Source organism: Myotis davidii, unplaced genomic scaffold, assembly GCF_000327345.1.
Source record: "Myotis davidii unplaced genomic scaffold, ASM32734v1 scaffold983, whole genome shotgun sequence".
In the NCBI taxonomy this organism is placed as follows: Eukaryota; Metazoa; Chordata; class Mammalia; order Chiroptera; family Vespertilionidae; genus Myotis; species Myotis davidii.
In genome coordinates this window covers 184,084-201,598 of record NW_006293914.1, presented here as the reverse complement: position 1 = coordinate 201,598, position 17,515 = coordinate 184,084, and the positions used below count along the sequence as shown (strand labels likewise).

Below are 17,515 nucleotides of genomic sequence, written 5' to 3'. Positions count from 1 at the left end.
TGGTGTTAGTCACTCAATTCCCTGGTGAGTGAATTTGTAGCTAAATTCCAAGGTCCTTGATTTATCATTGAGACATATCATTGTACCATGACCCATTAGACATCTGCCTATGCTATTCTCTCTCCCCGGAACCATCTTTATTTGAGCCTTATCTAATGGGATGCCTCTTACTCACTCTTTAACATTCATCTCATGAGTCATCTCTTCTATATAGCCATTATTAATATCTCCAGTCTATGTAAGATTCACTTCTTCTTGGCCCCTATAGGATCATTTGTCTATCTCCAACATAGCACAACTCACTCTATACACAATGGGTTCCCCATTTTTCTCTGTGAATATGGTAGTCGTGGGCTTGGTACCCACATAGCCTAGCACAGTGGTTGGCACATAGTATGTTCTCAGTAAATGGCTGTTAAATGAATAAACATATCAAAAAGCATGTATTAAACTACAACTGGTTACCACAGACTCTGCTAACCTTATGGAAGATACTAGTGCAAAGATATATAGGATATGGACCCTGCCTCAATAACTTTTCCATCAAGTGGAGAAAGAATTCATGAATATATGTAAAGATGCATAGTAAATGTAAAATCCCCAATGAATACCATGGCCATTAAGTCTGACTGGAGTCCAAAGGAAAGAGATACTGCTGTTGCTTAGAGAAAAATATGGGCATCGTTTAAATGTGTTTCAATTTAGGACATGTTGAGAAAGGTAATAACCCAAATTTCTTTCTTAACCTTATTTTCTCAGTCCATAAATACTTTCTCAGATATATATTAGGAAGCTTTCAATAATCTCCACTATCCAATTGACTCTCAAATTAAGACAGAACTGATATTTGAGAAACAGGAAGAACTAGATAAGCAGAGAATATTTTGAGAGGAAACTCTAATGGAAGAGAGTATGATTACAAAACTTGAGAAATCAACTGTATTAAGTACACTCTTGGAACATGGAGCAATGAGCCTCCCTGAATGATCTCATAGAATAAAAAAATAGCTCTCTGTGTTGCAAAGTTCCTGTGATAGATGCCTTGGGTCTGAAAGCCAGACTACATTTGATTTTACTAAGATTTCACATGTATTAGAGGGGAATACCAAGGCATCTCAGGCTAAAAATTAACCAAGCCAAGAATGGTTGTGCTAAGATGATTCCTAACTCTCACATCTTCATAGCTTGGATGGTCCTTGGACTCCTGGGATCACCCAGGGGTCAGTGGACACAAGCTGAGCCATTGAAGCATTTGCTAGCACAGAACACAATGGCCATTTGCATGCTCTCGATATCCTATTGCACCAGTTTCTGTAACAAAACCTGGTTTAGCATTAAATACTTGCTCGAGTGATGTCTCCTCTAAAAATATAAAGACGTAAAGAACAATACCTACCTTGTCTCTAAATCTGTTCTTATAAAATTAGCTGCTATTTTGGTGGTCCATATTTATATATTTTTAAATAATAATTGAACTAACCCTTTCCAGGAAACAAAGTCCGACTCTTTCTGGAGCATCAATGCAATTTTCCAGACTGCTCATGAAAAGGCTATGAAAATTTCAGAGAAAAAAATAACATGTTTATGGGAAATAAATTGGTAAATAACCCTTTAAATAATATCATGAAAAATAAAATTCAATTCAGTAATTACATACTTGCTATGGAATTCATATATTTCTGCCATATTTCCAAAGAGAACATCTTTTTTATTTCTCAGGAGAGGTGGCATAAGATCAAACATCTCTGGATTATCCATCTCTGCTTTATAGCCCTACCCAAAATAAAAACATTTATTCAGTTAAAAAAAAAATTTACATTAACAGTTGATTGGCCCACCAAAGGTGTATGTACAACAAAATGTATAGGGGATTAGTGGGTGAAGCTGCTTGTAATTTTAACATTAAACCTTCTATTTCCCAAAACTATACATTATCATTATTTTTTAGAAAGTAGGACAGGGAAGTGAAGGTTTTCTACTCAATGGATAAAATAAAATGATAGCTCATTGGCCTTCAGGGTACTTTATAGTATAGGGAACAAAATAGAAACTAAGTACGAAAAATTATATTACAGGTCATTAACTTCTACTTACGCTAGCAATAAGTGTTTAGGTTTTTCAGACCAAATTCATACTTTGACACTTGTATGAAATGAATGTTTTTCTCCCATTTTTAGATCTTTATATCACAATCTCTAAATAGTACCATGGGAATAATTAGAACCATCTGCTGTATCACTAAGAGAACAGCTTCTCTCCTCTATAATACATTCTGAATCCACAATTCTTACTCCTGAGGGAGAACCTAAATACACACATCTGACAAACATGCAGTCTCAAGCCATATCAGAAATACCCACTGCTGCCATGTGACAATCAAGGAAGTATGTGGGAAGAGAAGACTGCCCTAAACACTTCCTAACAGATGTAGCAGGGGAGCATTCAGGAAAAGATGGGAAAATACAATTTGACGCCCTTACCAACAAAACAGTAAACAGCTCGCGAACATAAATCTTCTCAGTCTGTATTAGCTCATTTAGGACATGGCTAAAATGAAAAGATCATATTTATCAATTATTTTATTGTTTTAGAATTGCATTGCAATATTTCAGTTATCATTATAAATTGTCTAATGTAAAAATTGTTAATCACAGGAACTACCAATAGTTTTGGTTTCATTATCAAAATGTAAAATCAATTCTATGGTTTCTAGAATAAGTACCACCACAAGATTCTAAAATATATTTAAAAGAATGGGGAGCAGTGCTCAGGACTTATTTTTAAATGGGAAAAAAAAAGAAACACCTTTATTTCTAACTCACTAAGTTTAAGAATCAATTTACTAAAACCTCACAAACTCTAATCCCCAAAATCTGGGAAATACTTTTGGGGAGGGGGGCAACACAGTTTCTTAGTTATAGTTCCCTCTCTATCTCCCTCTCCCTCAAAAAGAAAATTAGAATTTTAGGCATAATTTTTCCTTTTTCCCAGTAATGTGCTGATATTTTTCAAGACATTAAGTGGATTTATTATACTGGGTTTCCCAAGTATAAATCATACTTAAGCTTCTGTAGTAATTTTGATTACTAGCACTTTATAATAAAACTAGAGGCCCAATGCACGAAATTCGTGCAAGAGTAGGCCATTCTTCTCCTGGCTGCCAGCACCAGCTTCCCTCTGGCCACCAGCAGGCAGCCGGACCCGCAGCCCTGGCTTTGTCTGGAAGGTCAAATTAGCATATTATGCTTTTATTATTATTGATACATTTTCCTTCCAAAGCAATTTACAATTGACATTGTATTTAAAATTTGTTCCCTCACTCCCCACTATAAGTAATCCTTTTAATTTAATTTCTATCTTTATCCCCTTTTTCATTTTTTACCTTTTAATCATTAACCTTTAAAAATCTTTAATACACATACACACACACAGGGTGGGGCAAACGTAGGTTTACAGTTGTTAATATGGAAAATAATTCAATCAATAAATAATAATATAAGCACAAACTCTGTGTTTTATGTACTCACAACTATAAACTTACTTTTGCCCCACCCTGTATGTGTCTAAATATAACTTGCTCTAAATACTGGCTACTTACAACTCTATGATATAAAATTTAAAAGGTGAATATACTCATCTCTGGAATGTTAACAGAATACTATAAAAGTGAATGAAACAATGATTATTATTAACATGTACAAAATAACATTGTATATATACATAATCCTTAGTACTTTTTGGAACACTGTCCCATTCACTCTCGCCTCATTTACAAAAGAGGATACTAATATTCTGTAAAGGTCTAGTTAATTTTCAAGTCACATAAACAGAGCATATGTTAACCAGGTCTAAATGCAAGACTTTTGATATTTCATCTAGTGTTCTTTTCATCAAATCTTGTATAACTCCATACTGTGAACTCAAAATCCCAAACATGTTCGCCTTGGACACTGAATCAGTGACTCCTACAAGTAGATATATATATGTCTGTTAATAAATTAAAAAATACTTCTTTAAAACATCCAAGGTATTGTTATTGTTCAAGCTGGAGGATGGACCAGAACTTCTCTTCTCCAGACAATCATGCACCACTTCAATCTGAAATGATGAAAGTAAGTTAAATTAGCATCTAAGTAGGCATAGTTCTTGTTCAAAAAAATCTGGCTCAAATTAAGTTTTCTCTAGGTCCAAACTGTGTAGATAAATTGAAAAATAACCCTATGATTATTTGTTCTTTCAGATATAACTCTGATATGTACTATTAAAAAAAACATTTGAGTTGCCTAAGAGGGCAGATTTAAGATAATAATTAGAATTTGCTTTATATGTTAAGTAATGTTTCATTTACTTGTCACTTTGGGGAAATGAGGTTAATTCATAAAAAGCTTATTGTGCAAATAACTAAAGTTTATTCACTGAAGAACCAAAATGGCTTGTCAACCTTAATGTTTTTTAAAGATTTTTTTTTTAGAAAGGAGAGAGAGAGAGAGAGAGAGAGAGATCCACTTCCTCCTGCATGCCCCCTAGTGGGAGTATGAAACCAGGCACGTGCCCTCACTGGGAATTGAGCTGACAACCCTTGGTGCATGGGAGGATGCCCCACCAACTGAACCACACCAGCCAGGGCTCAACCTTAATGACTTTTTATGGAAACCTTTCTAGGAAATATTACATGAATCCTTGAATTCTTTAACCCAGGATACAGAACATCGTTGATCCTATTCCTATTCACTCAGTGGCATCAATCATGAACATAAATGATATGATAAAATCTAATGATATACTCCAGGGCTAGTAAAATGTGCAGAAATGTCTATTGTTTCTTGAAATGACTGTTGCCTGTTCATCTGTCTCTGCTCTCTGCCACATGTCAGTTGTTGCTATAAGTGATCTCCCTGATCCTAAACTGCTAACTTATTTGCAGACTCTATGGGACTTGGACTACCTTACTGAATCAACTGCATGAGATTTATCACAAAATTAGCATTTTGCTCTTCAGAAGCATCTGAAGTATATTCCAAGGATCCTGGTTGTGTTGAACAGCTGAGATGAGCAAAAACCCTAACCTCCAAGTAATGTAACAACTGAAACTCCAAATCAGGTATGAGATCTATCAGCTAAAATGTATTTCCACAGAATATGACCTACTTATTAAAAATACAGGTGGAAAGGAACAAACATTTATTGACTATAAATGTTTGCTCTTCAGAAGCATCTGAAGTATGTTCCAGGGATCCTGGTTGTGCAGGCACAGTCCTAGGTCCGAAACACACATCATTACATCAAATCCTCACAGCAATTTAGCATGCTATGGCATACTTATCCCCATTTTACACATGGGAAAACTGAGGCTCAGAGAAGTTTAGCAACAGGGCCAAAGTTCATACCTTGTAAGTAATGAAACAGAGTCAAGCCCATGGTCTGTCCCTATTATGCTCCCTCTTTAAGAGCGTGCTTTGATTTATGTCTGCTCAATGTACCAACTGTTATCGTCTTAATGCTATAATTAGGACTGAAAATACTGCACACTCCACTTATCAGATAAGTATGCATTATTTGCTTTTAAAGAATTTCTGAAATACAAGTTTTTAAAGTTCTGAAACATAAATATCTACTTTTAAATACATAAAGATCGTGCAAATTGACTTGAAGTGGAAGAATGTGTGCATTTTGCAAACTAGTTCACCAGCTACAAATCTCACCGAGAAAATGTACAGAGCCACACAGCCTCCTATTCTCCCCTGCAACTGAATAAATACACACAGTGGAATGCTAAGGTAGTTATGAGTTAAAACTAGAAGCGAAAGACATGTAGGACAATGAAATTTGGCATTCAACCTGTTTCCTTCTTGGACCAGAAGTTGTGGCTGTATAACATGATAACCAGGCATGGTATGTAGTTTATTCACTAGCCTGTTAATAATTGTATAAAAGCCTTAGAACACTACCATACACCACTTATTTTTCAAAGTACTTCACAAATATTAGAATATTTTATTTTTATACTAACTCCATAATGAGGGTATCCTATTGTTATCCCCATTTTACAGATAAGGAAACTGATTTCCGAGAACTTACCCAAGGTTATACAGCCAAGTGATGCAACTGGGATTAAAAGCCAGGCAGTCTGGCTCTATAATCTGTATCACTATGACAAACAGCCCATTGGCAATATATTCTTGTCTTTATTTACCATCAAGACACACAAAGAAAATGTAGGGCATTGCAATTATGATCAGGCTACTCTCTGAAGATACCATAATATCATGGATAACTGAGAAGGAATCATGTATTTCTCAGGAAATGAATAGATGTCTTTTTCAGCCCAAAGTATGGTCCATTAGAACCTGTCCTTTACCCATGCCTCTTACTTGCAGAACTGAAATTACTTATGAAAGAAATCCCCTTTTATAAAAATGTACATCACTTATTTATGATTATTGAAATGGGATGCGGGGAAAGAGATGCTGGAACATACATGAGATTTTCTACAGAAATTATTTTGAATTTGACCCAAGATTTGAGAAACTACTCACTCATCTGGGAATATGCCAGGACTGCAATTAGACACAATGCAGCATCAGCTTTTCCTTTTAGATTAAATAGGCTTTCAAAAACACAAGGTTGAGTGATTAAAAATATGGTTTTAAGACCCTATACCTATTCTGGAACTATAGTAATAAAGCCAGCTTTGAATTAATTAATGATATTTACTTTTAAGTTGCTCTGATTTTGTTTCCAAGTCTTCTTCCCTGGGAGAGAAATGTGAAAATATTTCAGACCAGAGTGAAAACCAACACTTACATGCATGTTTATTAAACAGAAAGATAGTAATATTACAATGTGTTTATATCAGTATTTTTTAAATCACACTATACAAAACACTTGAATGTTTAAATTTAGCCATATGATCTCAACTTCTTATTGAGTATACTTTGCCATGTATCAACCCATTTTCATGAAACATTCACTTGATTGCCAAACAATCATGAAGCTGAGTGATAGTACACATAAATTATTTGTAGATGTGGTATTCATCTTGACACATAAGCATTTAATTAGATTGTACCTCACTGATTAACTGGGTCAAAAAGTTTTGAGAAAAATCTAAATTTAAGTAATAATTACAGCATTTATTTGGCACTTACAATATGCCCACATTCTTGTAAGCCCTACACAGGCATTTTCTTTTTCAAACCTCAAATCACCTCAAGAGATAAGTACTACTTCTATCCCCGTTTTAAAGATACGTAAGGTTACTATCTTGTGCAAAAGAAGAGGTGGTATTCAAATCTAAATTGTCTACTATCAGAATCTGTTTCTAACCACTATATAAAACAACATGTCTGAAGCATGTTAAGGTGCTAAAACGAAACAAACCAAAAAACAACTTCATCAAAATTCCAAACTTTAATCTTTCTGTTCTTCCTGTTTAATCTTTCTTTTTCTTTCTGCTTAATCATTCTCTTCTGTTTAAAAAGGGTGAGCCCCTATATTGTTATGCAAGGAGTCCAGATGTTCTGACAAAGCCCAGTGCCTGGTCCACTCAAAGACTAGGTCATTTAAGCTCCTAATTCTCAGGGCTGCTGAAAAGGCTGCCACCCACACAGGCTTTGTAGGTCTCTCTTCTCCATGGAAGGAACATACTTTATGTCTTTTCCTCCTCAGCAGGAGCCATTGCAAGGCACACTCAGGGAAAGGCTATTAAGCTGTTATGTTCTCTAAATTTTATACTTTCATTTACTTAAAAATGCATTATATGTTTTTAGGTTTATATAATCATATATATAAATATAAATTAGACTTACTGGCAATTACTATATAAAATCAATTTCTCAATAAATACTGATGTCCATCACTTTAAAGACATTTGATATAGAGATCTGAACTTATTTACAAAGGTAAATTAGGGATCTTCACTAACTAGCTGTACTAATTAATCCTTAGCAAATACATGAAGAGCTGAAAAAGGAGTATTTACAAAAGAAATGCATTTTTTTCTGAAAAGCAATGTAGATGAATTCATTCTTTTAACAATGTAAATATGTATAAATCTTATTGAGTGCCTATACTATATGCTAAGCTCCGAATTTGGTGCTAGGGATACAAACATAAATTGCACACAAACCCTTCCTTTATAGAGCTTAAATTCTATCAAGAGAAACACAAAACAGGAAATAACACTAAAGGTGAGACAAAATGAACAGGGACTTGTTATCACATAGCTTGACTATCCAACTGAACTGGGAAAAGGGGAGGAGAAGCAGGAAGGAAAATATTACCTAAAGGAGGTGGCCTACAGTAGGAAAATTGATAGAGGAGTAGGAGCTAGTGAAGGTAAATGAGAGAGGGAAGGGAACACTGTTCCTGAGAGAAACAGGAATTTAAGAAGGGAAAATGGGGAGACAGGGAGACTCCTATAGTTGTCAAAGTAATAGATATTAACTTGGATTAGGGAAGTGGCAGTGAGTGATAGCAGTGGGAATGGAAATAAGTGAGGTTTTTTTTTTTTTACCGATGAGAGGTGGGGCATGAGAGAGAAGGGGAAGCCAAAGGCCCAAGAATCATGGTGCTATTCACAGAGATGAGGAAAATAGGAAGAGCAGGTTTGCAAAAGAGAAGCAATCAGTTTGGGGTACGCTGAGTCTGAGTTGTCTATAGGAAATTCGAAGAGGCAAATTGTAAATGCAGGTTTGACTAGACTAGAGTTACAGATTTAGGAACTCAAACCACATTTTACCCCTCAGACAATGTTCTTCCATAACTTCCCTCTGTATTAAATGTTAATTCAACAAATACTGTTACATCCTGCTAGGTTCCAGGAGGCAACTGTGCTAGGTACAGAATTCTATTTGATACAAATTAATAAAAATAAAAGCAAAGAACAAAAAAAAACAGCTTAACTTATTTTATGAAAAATTAGCACTTATGCTTTGATTTGACCCAAACTTATATATCTGGCTTAGCAATTAAAAGTCTTGAAGAATTATTTGGAACTGATTGTTATAATCCCCATTACTCACAGAGCAATAGGGTAAAATGAATGATGTTTGTAGCATAAGTAATGCTTTGATTTAATTTATAAACCATGATTTATGATTAATAAAATCATTAATCAACCATGTCATGAAGCTGCCTTCTTCCTCATAAATGCACTAGACAGTCTTAAATTGCAGCAAATTCAAGCTACTCCCAACAAATAATTTTATTGTGGATGACACAAGAGTCTATAAAATGAAAAACAGCTTGATTTATTTTAATAGTGAAACTGTTTTCCTCTTATGAGTGGTCATTTGATGAAAGCACATAATCTACTTTTTATATAGTCATTTTCCAAGACTAAGTGTAATAGTGAGAGAATAATGGACAGTTATTATGAAAAAGAGAGAAAGTTAATTGTAGGCAGAATGCAAAAATGAATGCTGATCGTTTGAAATGCCAAAGTGATTTTTCACATACACAAACTCAGAAAATGTACTAGTGAAAAGTAATAAAGATGGGTACCTTTCAAAAAAATTTACATGCTTGAAAGAAAGTATCCAACTCCCACTCCAGAAAGGAAGTGTAACACCATTAACTAATAATATCAGAAATTAATGAAACAACACAAAGCAATATGCACTTTAGTGATTAAGGCAGTGAGTGGGATTTGGACAGTCTCTTTAGAATCCTGTTTCTCAACCCAAGGTGTGCCACTTCTGGAACCCCTTTCAAGGAGCTGAACTTTTAGAAGACTAAAGAAAGAAGCCTTAGTCGGATAGTCTTGTTTATTGTATACTTCTTATGTTCTACAATTTTTTTCACAAGAACCCTTTGAAGTCAATAGGTGTCAATGTTCCTATTTTACAGGCAAGGAAACTGAGGTTGAAAGGTTAAGGGAACTGTTCAAGGTCACACAGACAGTAAATGAATGCAGGAATCTAAGATCTTAGGAATAGCAACCTGTTCTATTTTCATTCTCAGTTATTGGTTTTTAGCCCCTTATTTTTTTTTTCACTTTTTCCCATATTATCATAGTCAACATTACTTATTTATGGGATTGGTCAGTTTTATTTGTGAGTATATTTTTATGTTTAATAATTATATAACTTTGATCATCTTAGCCTAGTTACCTGCTTTCTTCATCTCTTTTAAATATGATCCATACTGGAGCTGGGCTGGATTTTTAAACTCATTATGCCTGGCTCAAGCTTTCTATGAATTTCAAAATAGTTCCCATACATTAATAACGTCTCTGATTCTCTTAGATAAGAGAGACTGAATTTAGTCCTACATTCACCCATTCAACTTACTTAAGGCCCCAAAGCCAAATCACTCTCCCCTTCAAGAGGCCCCAGAGGCTGCTCAAGGGAAACCTTGGAGCAATACAGTCATCTTATTTCCAGAGTAGCTCAACAACATAGTGAGGATAATTATTTTATCTCACAGAATGTAGAAAGGGAAATGGATATTACATGACTGAAATAGGTCAACAAAGATTAAAACCAGAAAGTGGACTCTGTGACAGGCAAAATTGTTCTATTTACTTGCATTTATGTACAACAGACAAGCCATTCTATTATCCAAGCCATTTACTTACTAGAAGCTTATAAGAACCAAGTTATAGTTTATTGAGGTATATCGTGCATATGCGTGAGTATGTGAAGGCAGTATCATATGCCTTCCTTCTTCCACCTGCTGAAGAAAAGGGTGAATCTGATGCTGGTATAAATTTTCACACTCATTGCAAGTCTGGACTATTTAGTACAGATTTGTAACATCCTGTAGGAGTAACAAAGTAAATAAGAGCAGTAACATAAAAAATAAAAGAGGGAATGTAAGATTCTTTACCAGGTTTAGGTGAAAAAAAGGGTTCTTTAGGTATGATCGCTTTGTTGGAAGCAGGTACCTCAAACTGGATTGGCCTCACATGCTCATATTTCAGGTTCTTGAAACCAGCTTGTTGGTTCTCAAATACAGTTCGAATGCTTTCAAGCTTGAGTTGTACAGTCTGAATTTGAATCTACAGGTTGTATAAAAATTTTATGAAATATTTTATGAAATGGGATGATTACAAATACTATCAGATTTCTCAGACTCAAATAGTCCAAAACTTAATGTAGAGTTCAAAATATAACTAGAAAGAATTTAGAAAAGTAATGGAGATTAATGTATTATCTCCACATAACCAAAACAAATAAAAGAAAAATTCATCAAGCAGTCATGAAATAGGTGACCACATAAAGTGATTTACCCTTCATAAACAAGAAGGGATATTGCCTGGAAAGAAGGCATATTTAGCATCAGAAAGCCACCAAGTTAAGCACTGTGACAGCAGTTTGTTTCATTTAGTTCTCCATGTTGTAAAAGGCTCCTCCGAGCCATTATAAAGAATATCTCCCTCTGGCCTTCCTAGACAATTTGACACAGCTAAGCTTGGTGGCATCCAGAGAATGACTCGGTTATTGCCACAGCCATGTTTCTGTTTTTCTGGGGCACTCCCTAAGATCTACTGCTAAACACAGATTTAAATACTGTTCCAATCTTTGCATCAATTAGACATTTTAGCAGCAAATAGTATCACTAATAAACTTATCTACAATGTGAAAACAGTGCTTCATGACATCTCCAATGGGGTGGTACTGAACAAACCTAAAGCTCTCCACCCCACCAACAGCAACTTCCGCTTGCTCCCCACCCCCATCAAGAAGACCCAGATCCTTTCTTTAAACCTTCCTTCTCAAACTGAGTAGAAGCGATATCTGTATCCACACAGCATCTGTTGTTGGTTACTGCAGCACAAAGAAAAGATGTTTGGGGTAGGGTGATCTTGACATTGGCCCAATATTTGCCAATACAGCTTTGGTCTTTCTCCAAGGATGCACAAGAAAATGTATGTGAGAGCTCCTAGTATGTGAAAAAAGTTTAAAAATAATGGAGTCAGAGCTCATAAAGGAAATTACTCTTAATAGCAAGAATAAGCCTTTGGATTTTTTGAAGCTTAACAGTGACAGTGATATCACCTCTAATCCTGAAGAGCACTGTGTAATTGCAATTTGATATAAGTTAGCAGTGAAGTAATAAAACTCTTACAATACTAAACCTACGGTAGTTATAGTTTTTAAAAACGTGTTTACTTAAAAAGAAGCCTCTTATTTTGAGTTCAGAGGATAAAAGTACATCAAATTCATACTGTAGGGTTTTAGTAGCAAAGTTTATAAAGGGCAGAGCCATTTCAAGAAAATGTTCGATATCTTGGAGGGCTTTCTGAGCATTTTCTTTAGACTGAAACTTATCTATTCCTGATTAGCTAGAAGACATTCTCCTTCACCACAGCATTGAAGAGCCTGGTGAGCACACTACACACACACACACACACACACACACACACACACCATAACTATGAGTAAATGAAAACATATATGTTTGTCCCTTAAGACAGTATTTATCAGTTTATCAGTCCTGGCTTCTGTCAATCAGGGTTACTTTCAGAGTTATTAAAAATAAAGATATCTAGGTTGTGTCTCCAGAAACTCTGATTCAGTAGCTCAGGGCCATAAGCCTGGTATTTATATGTTTACAGAGCTCCACGGGTATTTCTGATGCACAACCAAACCTGGGAAGCACTGCACTCATTTCATAACAAGGAAATCATTCTGCAACAGAAGCCTGACCATTCTATCAATACTAATATTTGAGCTGCATGCTATTTTCCCAAAATCAATAACTGAAATATGAAACTCCTAGCAAAATATAAAGTATAGTATGAAAGCATAATGATTGCTCAGGACAAGGATAAAAGTTTCCTTGCCATAGAAGATGTGCAGATTAAAATGTTCAATCTCAGATATGATGCCTGTAAATGATCCCTATTTTTCATTCCACTGCCAGGAACAGATCTTATCTTCACTGCTTACCCATGAATGGGGTCAGACCCTCAAGCAATGGCAGAATATTTTCCAGTCACTTTAATTTTTTACTGCTATAACTATGAAATGTGGGAAGAGTTTCAGGTTTTATCAAAATGCCCCCCAAGGTTTTGTAAAGTGTTCTGTCTGCAAACTATCACTAGAGTAGAGGATTCAGAGATGTACCCAAAATAGAAAGAAGCCATCACAACCACAATCTCAGTATTTAGAACAGAGGCCTAAATTCTTATAATACTAACCTGCTATGAATTTTGCAGAGTTAATATGGATTAAATAAGCATAGTCAAACTCAGAGCTCTTGCAAATTCCAAAGCTATACCAGACCTTGACCATATAACCTCTGAGAAGGACCCAGGAAAAATATTTATCTTCCTTTTAAGAAATGTACCATGCCACATGACACTACCTGCTGTAGACGTTTATGCATTTCGAAGGTCCAGCTGAGTTGTATCCGTTTGTGTTTTGTCTCATTAACCAAAATATCAGAAAGATAATGTAGCTCGGTGCACCTCTGGCAGATCAAATCAAGTGCATAATGGTGATTTGATGTAAGTCTGTGTCCATGTAAAATCACATACTGGACCTTTGCTAACAAGTCCTGATTTTAAGAAAGAAGTAAAATAATAACTGCATGATCTCTGTTCAAAGAGAGGGGGGAATAATTAAGAAGCAGATTGATTGAGCAAGGAGATATTTTGCCAAAAATATGATTTGATATCATACTTTTACAGGCTGCAAAAAAAGCTGTTACAGTAATTAGCTATAGCAGTTTATATCAGAAACTCACACATTTCTGGTAATATAAAAATAAAACTATCCAGCCTCCCAGAATAGGAATGAGATTTGCTTCTTGTGGGTTGTACAGATTTAGAACAGAACCAAATTAAGTACACACCAGCCAAAGAAAGCTAATTGGTTTCACACATGTCAGCCTTGGAAATCCACCTGACACCTTTACAGATCTGAAGTGAACCTATCACAGGGTTTGCATGTCAAAAGGGATCTTAAAGGCCTTGCCTTCACATCAACTGCTGACTCGCCCCCACCATAGTGACTGAAACATAATAGGAGCTCAGGAAATGTTTGTCGACGTAAAATAAAGAAACCCGAAGCCCCATATGAAGAAGTGACTAGCCTATCCAGATACTGGGCAAACCAGGGTCAAAATATGAAGCAGTTTAATGGAATAGAATTCCAGTGTTGCAAGATGAAAAAGGTCTAGAGATCTGTTGCACAACAATGTGAATACATTAAACATTACTTAACTGTACACTTAAAATGGTTAAAATACTAAATTTTGTTATGTCTTTCATCACAATTACAACTGAAAATTATTAAAAAACAAAAACAAACAATAAAACCAAAGCCCCCTAGTTTCCAACCCAGTTTGCCTTCTTTTTCTACCCTACCATAGGGATCTGTAAATTGCCCCACAATCACAAAGATCTACAAGCACAATTCCAGAACTGGTCACCACAACTGCTACCTCTCAATTTTTGTTTCTTGGTGCTGGTGGTTCACCCATAAATCTATTTGTTTGCTGAAAACCCACCTTAAAAACCATGGCCTTGCCCTCTTATACAAAACAGGAGAGCAAAGCTAGGGTTTGTTAACTAGTAAAGCCATGAGTCTAAACTTTACGACTGGCAGCTAGCTCTTTCGAGTCACGTATCTCAGGTACTGTGCTGAGTGTTTTATCTACAACACCTAAATGAATCCTTAAAATCTACTCTGCAAAGTAGGTCCTTTCATCACCAATTTATAAATTAGGACATTGAGGCCTAGAAAATGTAATCAATTTAAGTAAGGTCACACAGCTAGTCAGATTAAGTAGATCTATCTATATGAATGTATGCTGGTTCAAATAGATATAACAAATGATGGATATTTATGGAATTATGTTCTTGTATGTTTCCCTTATTTCCAAGTACCCAGATAGGATTCTTGATAGACATTTTCCTAGCTTCTTCAAAATGATTTATGATCTTGTTCCCACTGGCAGGCCTAAAATATTTCACACCATTATCTAAGAAGCTTCCTACATGATATATGCAGTGTCACTTCAGGCCCACATTGAACAGAACGGAAAACTGACCAATATTATTGAAAAAATTATATAGATTGTTGCTGAGAGATTACCAGTAATCATAATAAGGCTTTCAACCACTGAAAAGCATCAAAATGTACTATTATACTCCATAAATATAATGAACATCTGAAATGTAATCTTACCTGAGAATTTTCATCTAAGTTTTCCAAATGTTTTATTTTTTGTTTTATATGAGCTATATTCCCTGTGACATCTGCCAACTCTGCTTGTTGATTTAATAGAAGTTCAACTTCACGCACAAGCTAAAAATAGTAATAAAAATTAGTCTTACAAGCAAATAAATTATTAAGCATTTCCCTTAATAATCAAGTTGTATAGGAAATGCTATTAAATAAGAACATCAATATGAAAAATTGCACATATGAAAAATATTTTCAGTTATTTTATTCACAGTAATTCATATAATCTGCTAAAATTTAACCTCTTAGATATCAGTGTGTATTGATTATTTATAAAATATCACTATGTACATATGAAAACATGTATATGTAGACATGTATGGAAGTATGTATAAATATATATACCTATACATATATATTCCCTAGCTCTATGGTGAACAGTTCTAGAAACAAAGACCCTTTAGTAGCAATGAGGACTCCTAGCATCCAGATGTTGATCTTTAACATCATTTCCCAGAGAAAGAAACCAGAGCTTCTAGAAAATGTCTGGTTCCAAGGATTGGACCATCTCTTTATGCTAGAAAGTAAAGAAATGACAAAATAATATTTGGTCATATCACCAGGACATGGTAGTTAGCTTGAAACACCAAAATAGTAAGAGCAGTAATAAATTATGAACCATTAAAAACCTATGAAGCCATGGACCCAAAAATATAGACAGATAGAGATAGATAGGTAGATAGATAGATAGATAGATAGATAGATAAGGAGAAGGGAAGACCCTTGCTTACAGTAGCATGCCTATGTGAACTGGTAAATGTGGAGGAGACACTAGAGAAAAAAAACCCCAGTATTTCACAACTATTATAATAAAGACTATTTAAATCAAGAAAGATCAATTGATATTAAACCTATGGTTATCTTTTGATGAGGAGCAAGATATTTGCATGGGCCCAGCCGCTGTGGCTCAGGGGTTGAACGTCGACCTATGAACCAGAAGATCACAGTTCAATTCTGGTGAGGGCACATGGGTTGTGGGCAGGATCCCCAGTAGGGGCCATGGAGGAGGCAGCCGATCAATGATTCCCTCCCATCATTGAAGTTTCTATCTCTCTTACCCTCTCCCTTCCTCTCTGAAATCAATAATATATTTTTAAAAGATATTTTCATGGCCTTAAATTCTCTCCCCACACATTTCCTATTAGATACAAGTGGAAAAAAGTAACTATACAGTGGAGAAATTTAATAGCACCCTAACTGGGTGATCAAAGTCTACATCAACAATGAGGGATCAGTGGACTTAATTTCCTCCAGATGTGATACCTTCAGAAGGACACATCACATATGCGATATTCTAGGCAGTCATACACAGATTAATCTAATCACGAGAAAATGTCAGACAAATTCAAAAAGAAGATTTTATTTTTAAAAGGACTGTATTATACTTTTATCTGTCTATAAGTTATTTTTTTACTTAATCCCTTCATCTTTTTCACCCAGCTCCCTCTCCCTCCCCTCTGACAGCTATCAGTCTGTTCCATGTATTCATGCCTCTGTTTCTATTTTGTTCATCAGCTTATTTTGTTCATTATATTCCACATGTCAGTGAAATCACACAATACAATATACAGATGATGTATTATAGAATTGTACCTCTGAAATCTATATAATTTTATTAACTAATGTCACCCCAATAATTTCAATTAAAAATAAAATAAATAAAAAGGACTCTATTATTAAAAATGTTAATGTCATAAAAGACAAGCAGACAGACCCAGAACTTCCAAGAGAAGGCCCAAGGCCCCACAGCGGCTTGCATTGCTTCACAGCCGAGCCTCATCAGGGCACCTCCAAACTCCAAAAAAGGAAGGGGAATCTGCAGTTCTCTCCGTAGCTCCTGCTGGGTAACCGCAGGCAGAGGCTTAATTAGCACCTCCTTAGATCCAAGAGCCACTGTACCCAGTGGTCAGAGGGGGACCATCCAGATTACAACTCCTCAGATCCATAAGGGACACACTCAGGGGGCAGACTCAGTGAGCACCAAAGCCCCATTGAAGCAAGTCTCACCCCATAATAGTGTCTTCAGCACAGAAGTTCTCCCACTTCAGACACAGCTGATTCTCACAGCCATTGGGCCGGGAGGTCAATTCCTCCCAGTGATCTTACAATAAACAAGGCATAACTACAACAAGACTGTGCACAAAGCCCACAACGGGGTGCACCAAGAGTGTCTACATCAGGTAATTGGGACACTTAGCACAGAAAGCCACTCTATCAACACAGCAAAGCATAAAAAATGTAGGACAAAGAAACAGGACACTAATGACAGAACTGGAGGAAAGCAGGCTGCTGTATATAGAATTCAAAACCACACTTTT

At 35.6% G+C, this 17,515-nt stretch overlaps 1 protein-coding gene across 1 annotated transcript in view; it reads right to left on the bottom strand.

Annotated features, from left to right (window-relative positions):
- MCF2 (MCF.2 cell line derived transforming sequence) overlaps window positions 1-17,515 on the bottom strand; it is a 61,200-nt gene that overhangs the window by 21,405 nt on the left and 22,280 nt on the right. Inside the window, 10 exon segments of the mRNA XM_006767801.2 lie at window positions 1,481-1,550; window positions 1,658-1,773; window positions 2,481-2,547; window positions 4,010-4,098; window positions 6,715-6,752; window positions 10,831-11,002; window positions 12,109-12,278; window positions 12,281-12,326; window positions 13,315-13,506; window positions 15,141-15,260. Coding sequence (XP_006767864.1) covers window positions 1,481-1,550; window positions 1,658-1,773; window positions 2,481-2,547; window positions 4,010-4,098; window positions 6,715-6,752; window positions 10,831-11,002; window positions 12,109-12,278; window positions 12,281-12,326; window positions 13,315-13,506; window positions 15,141-15,260 — 1,080 coding nt within the window.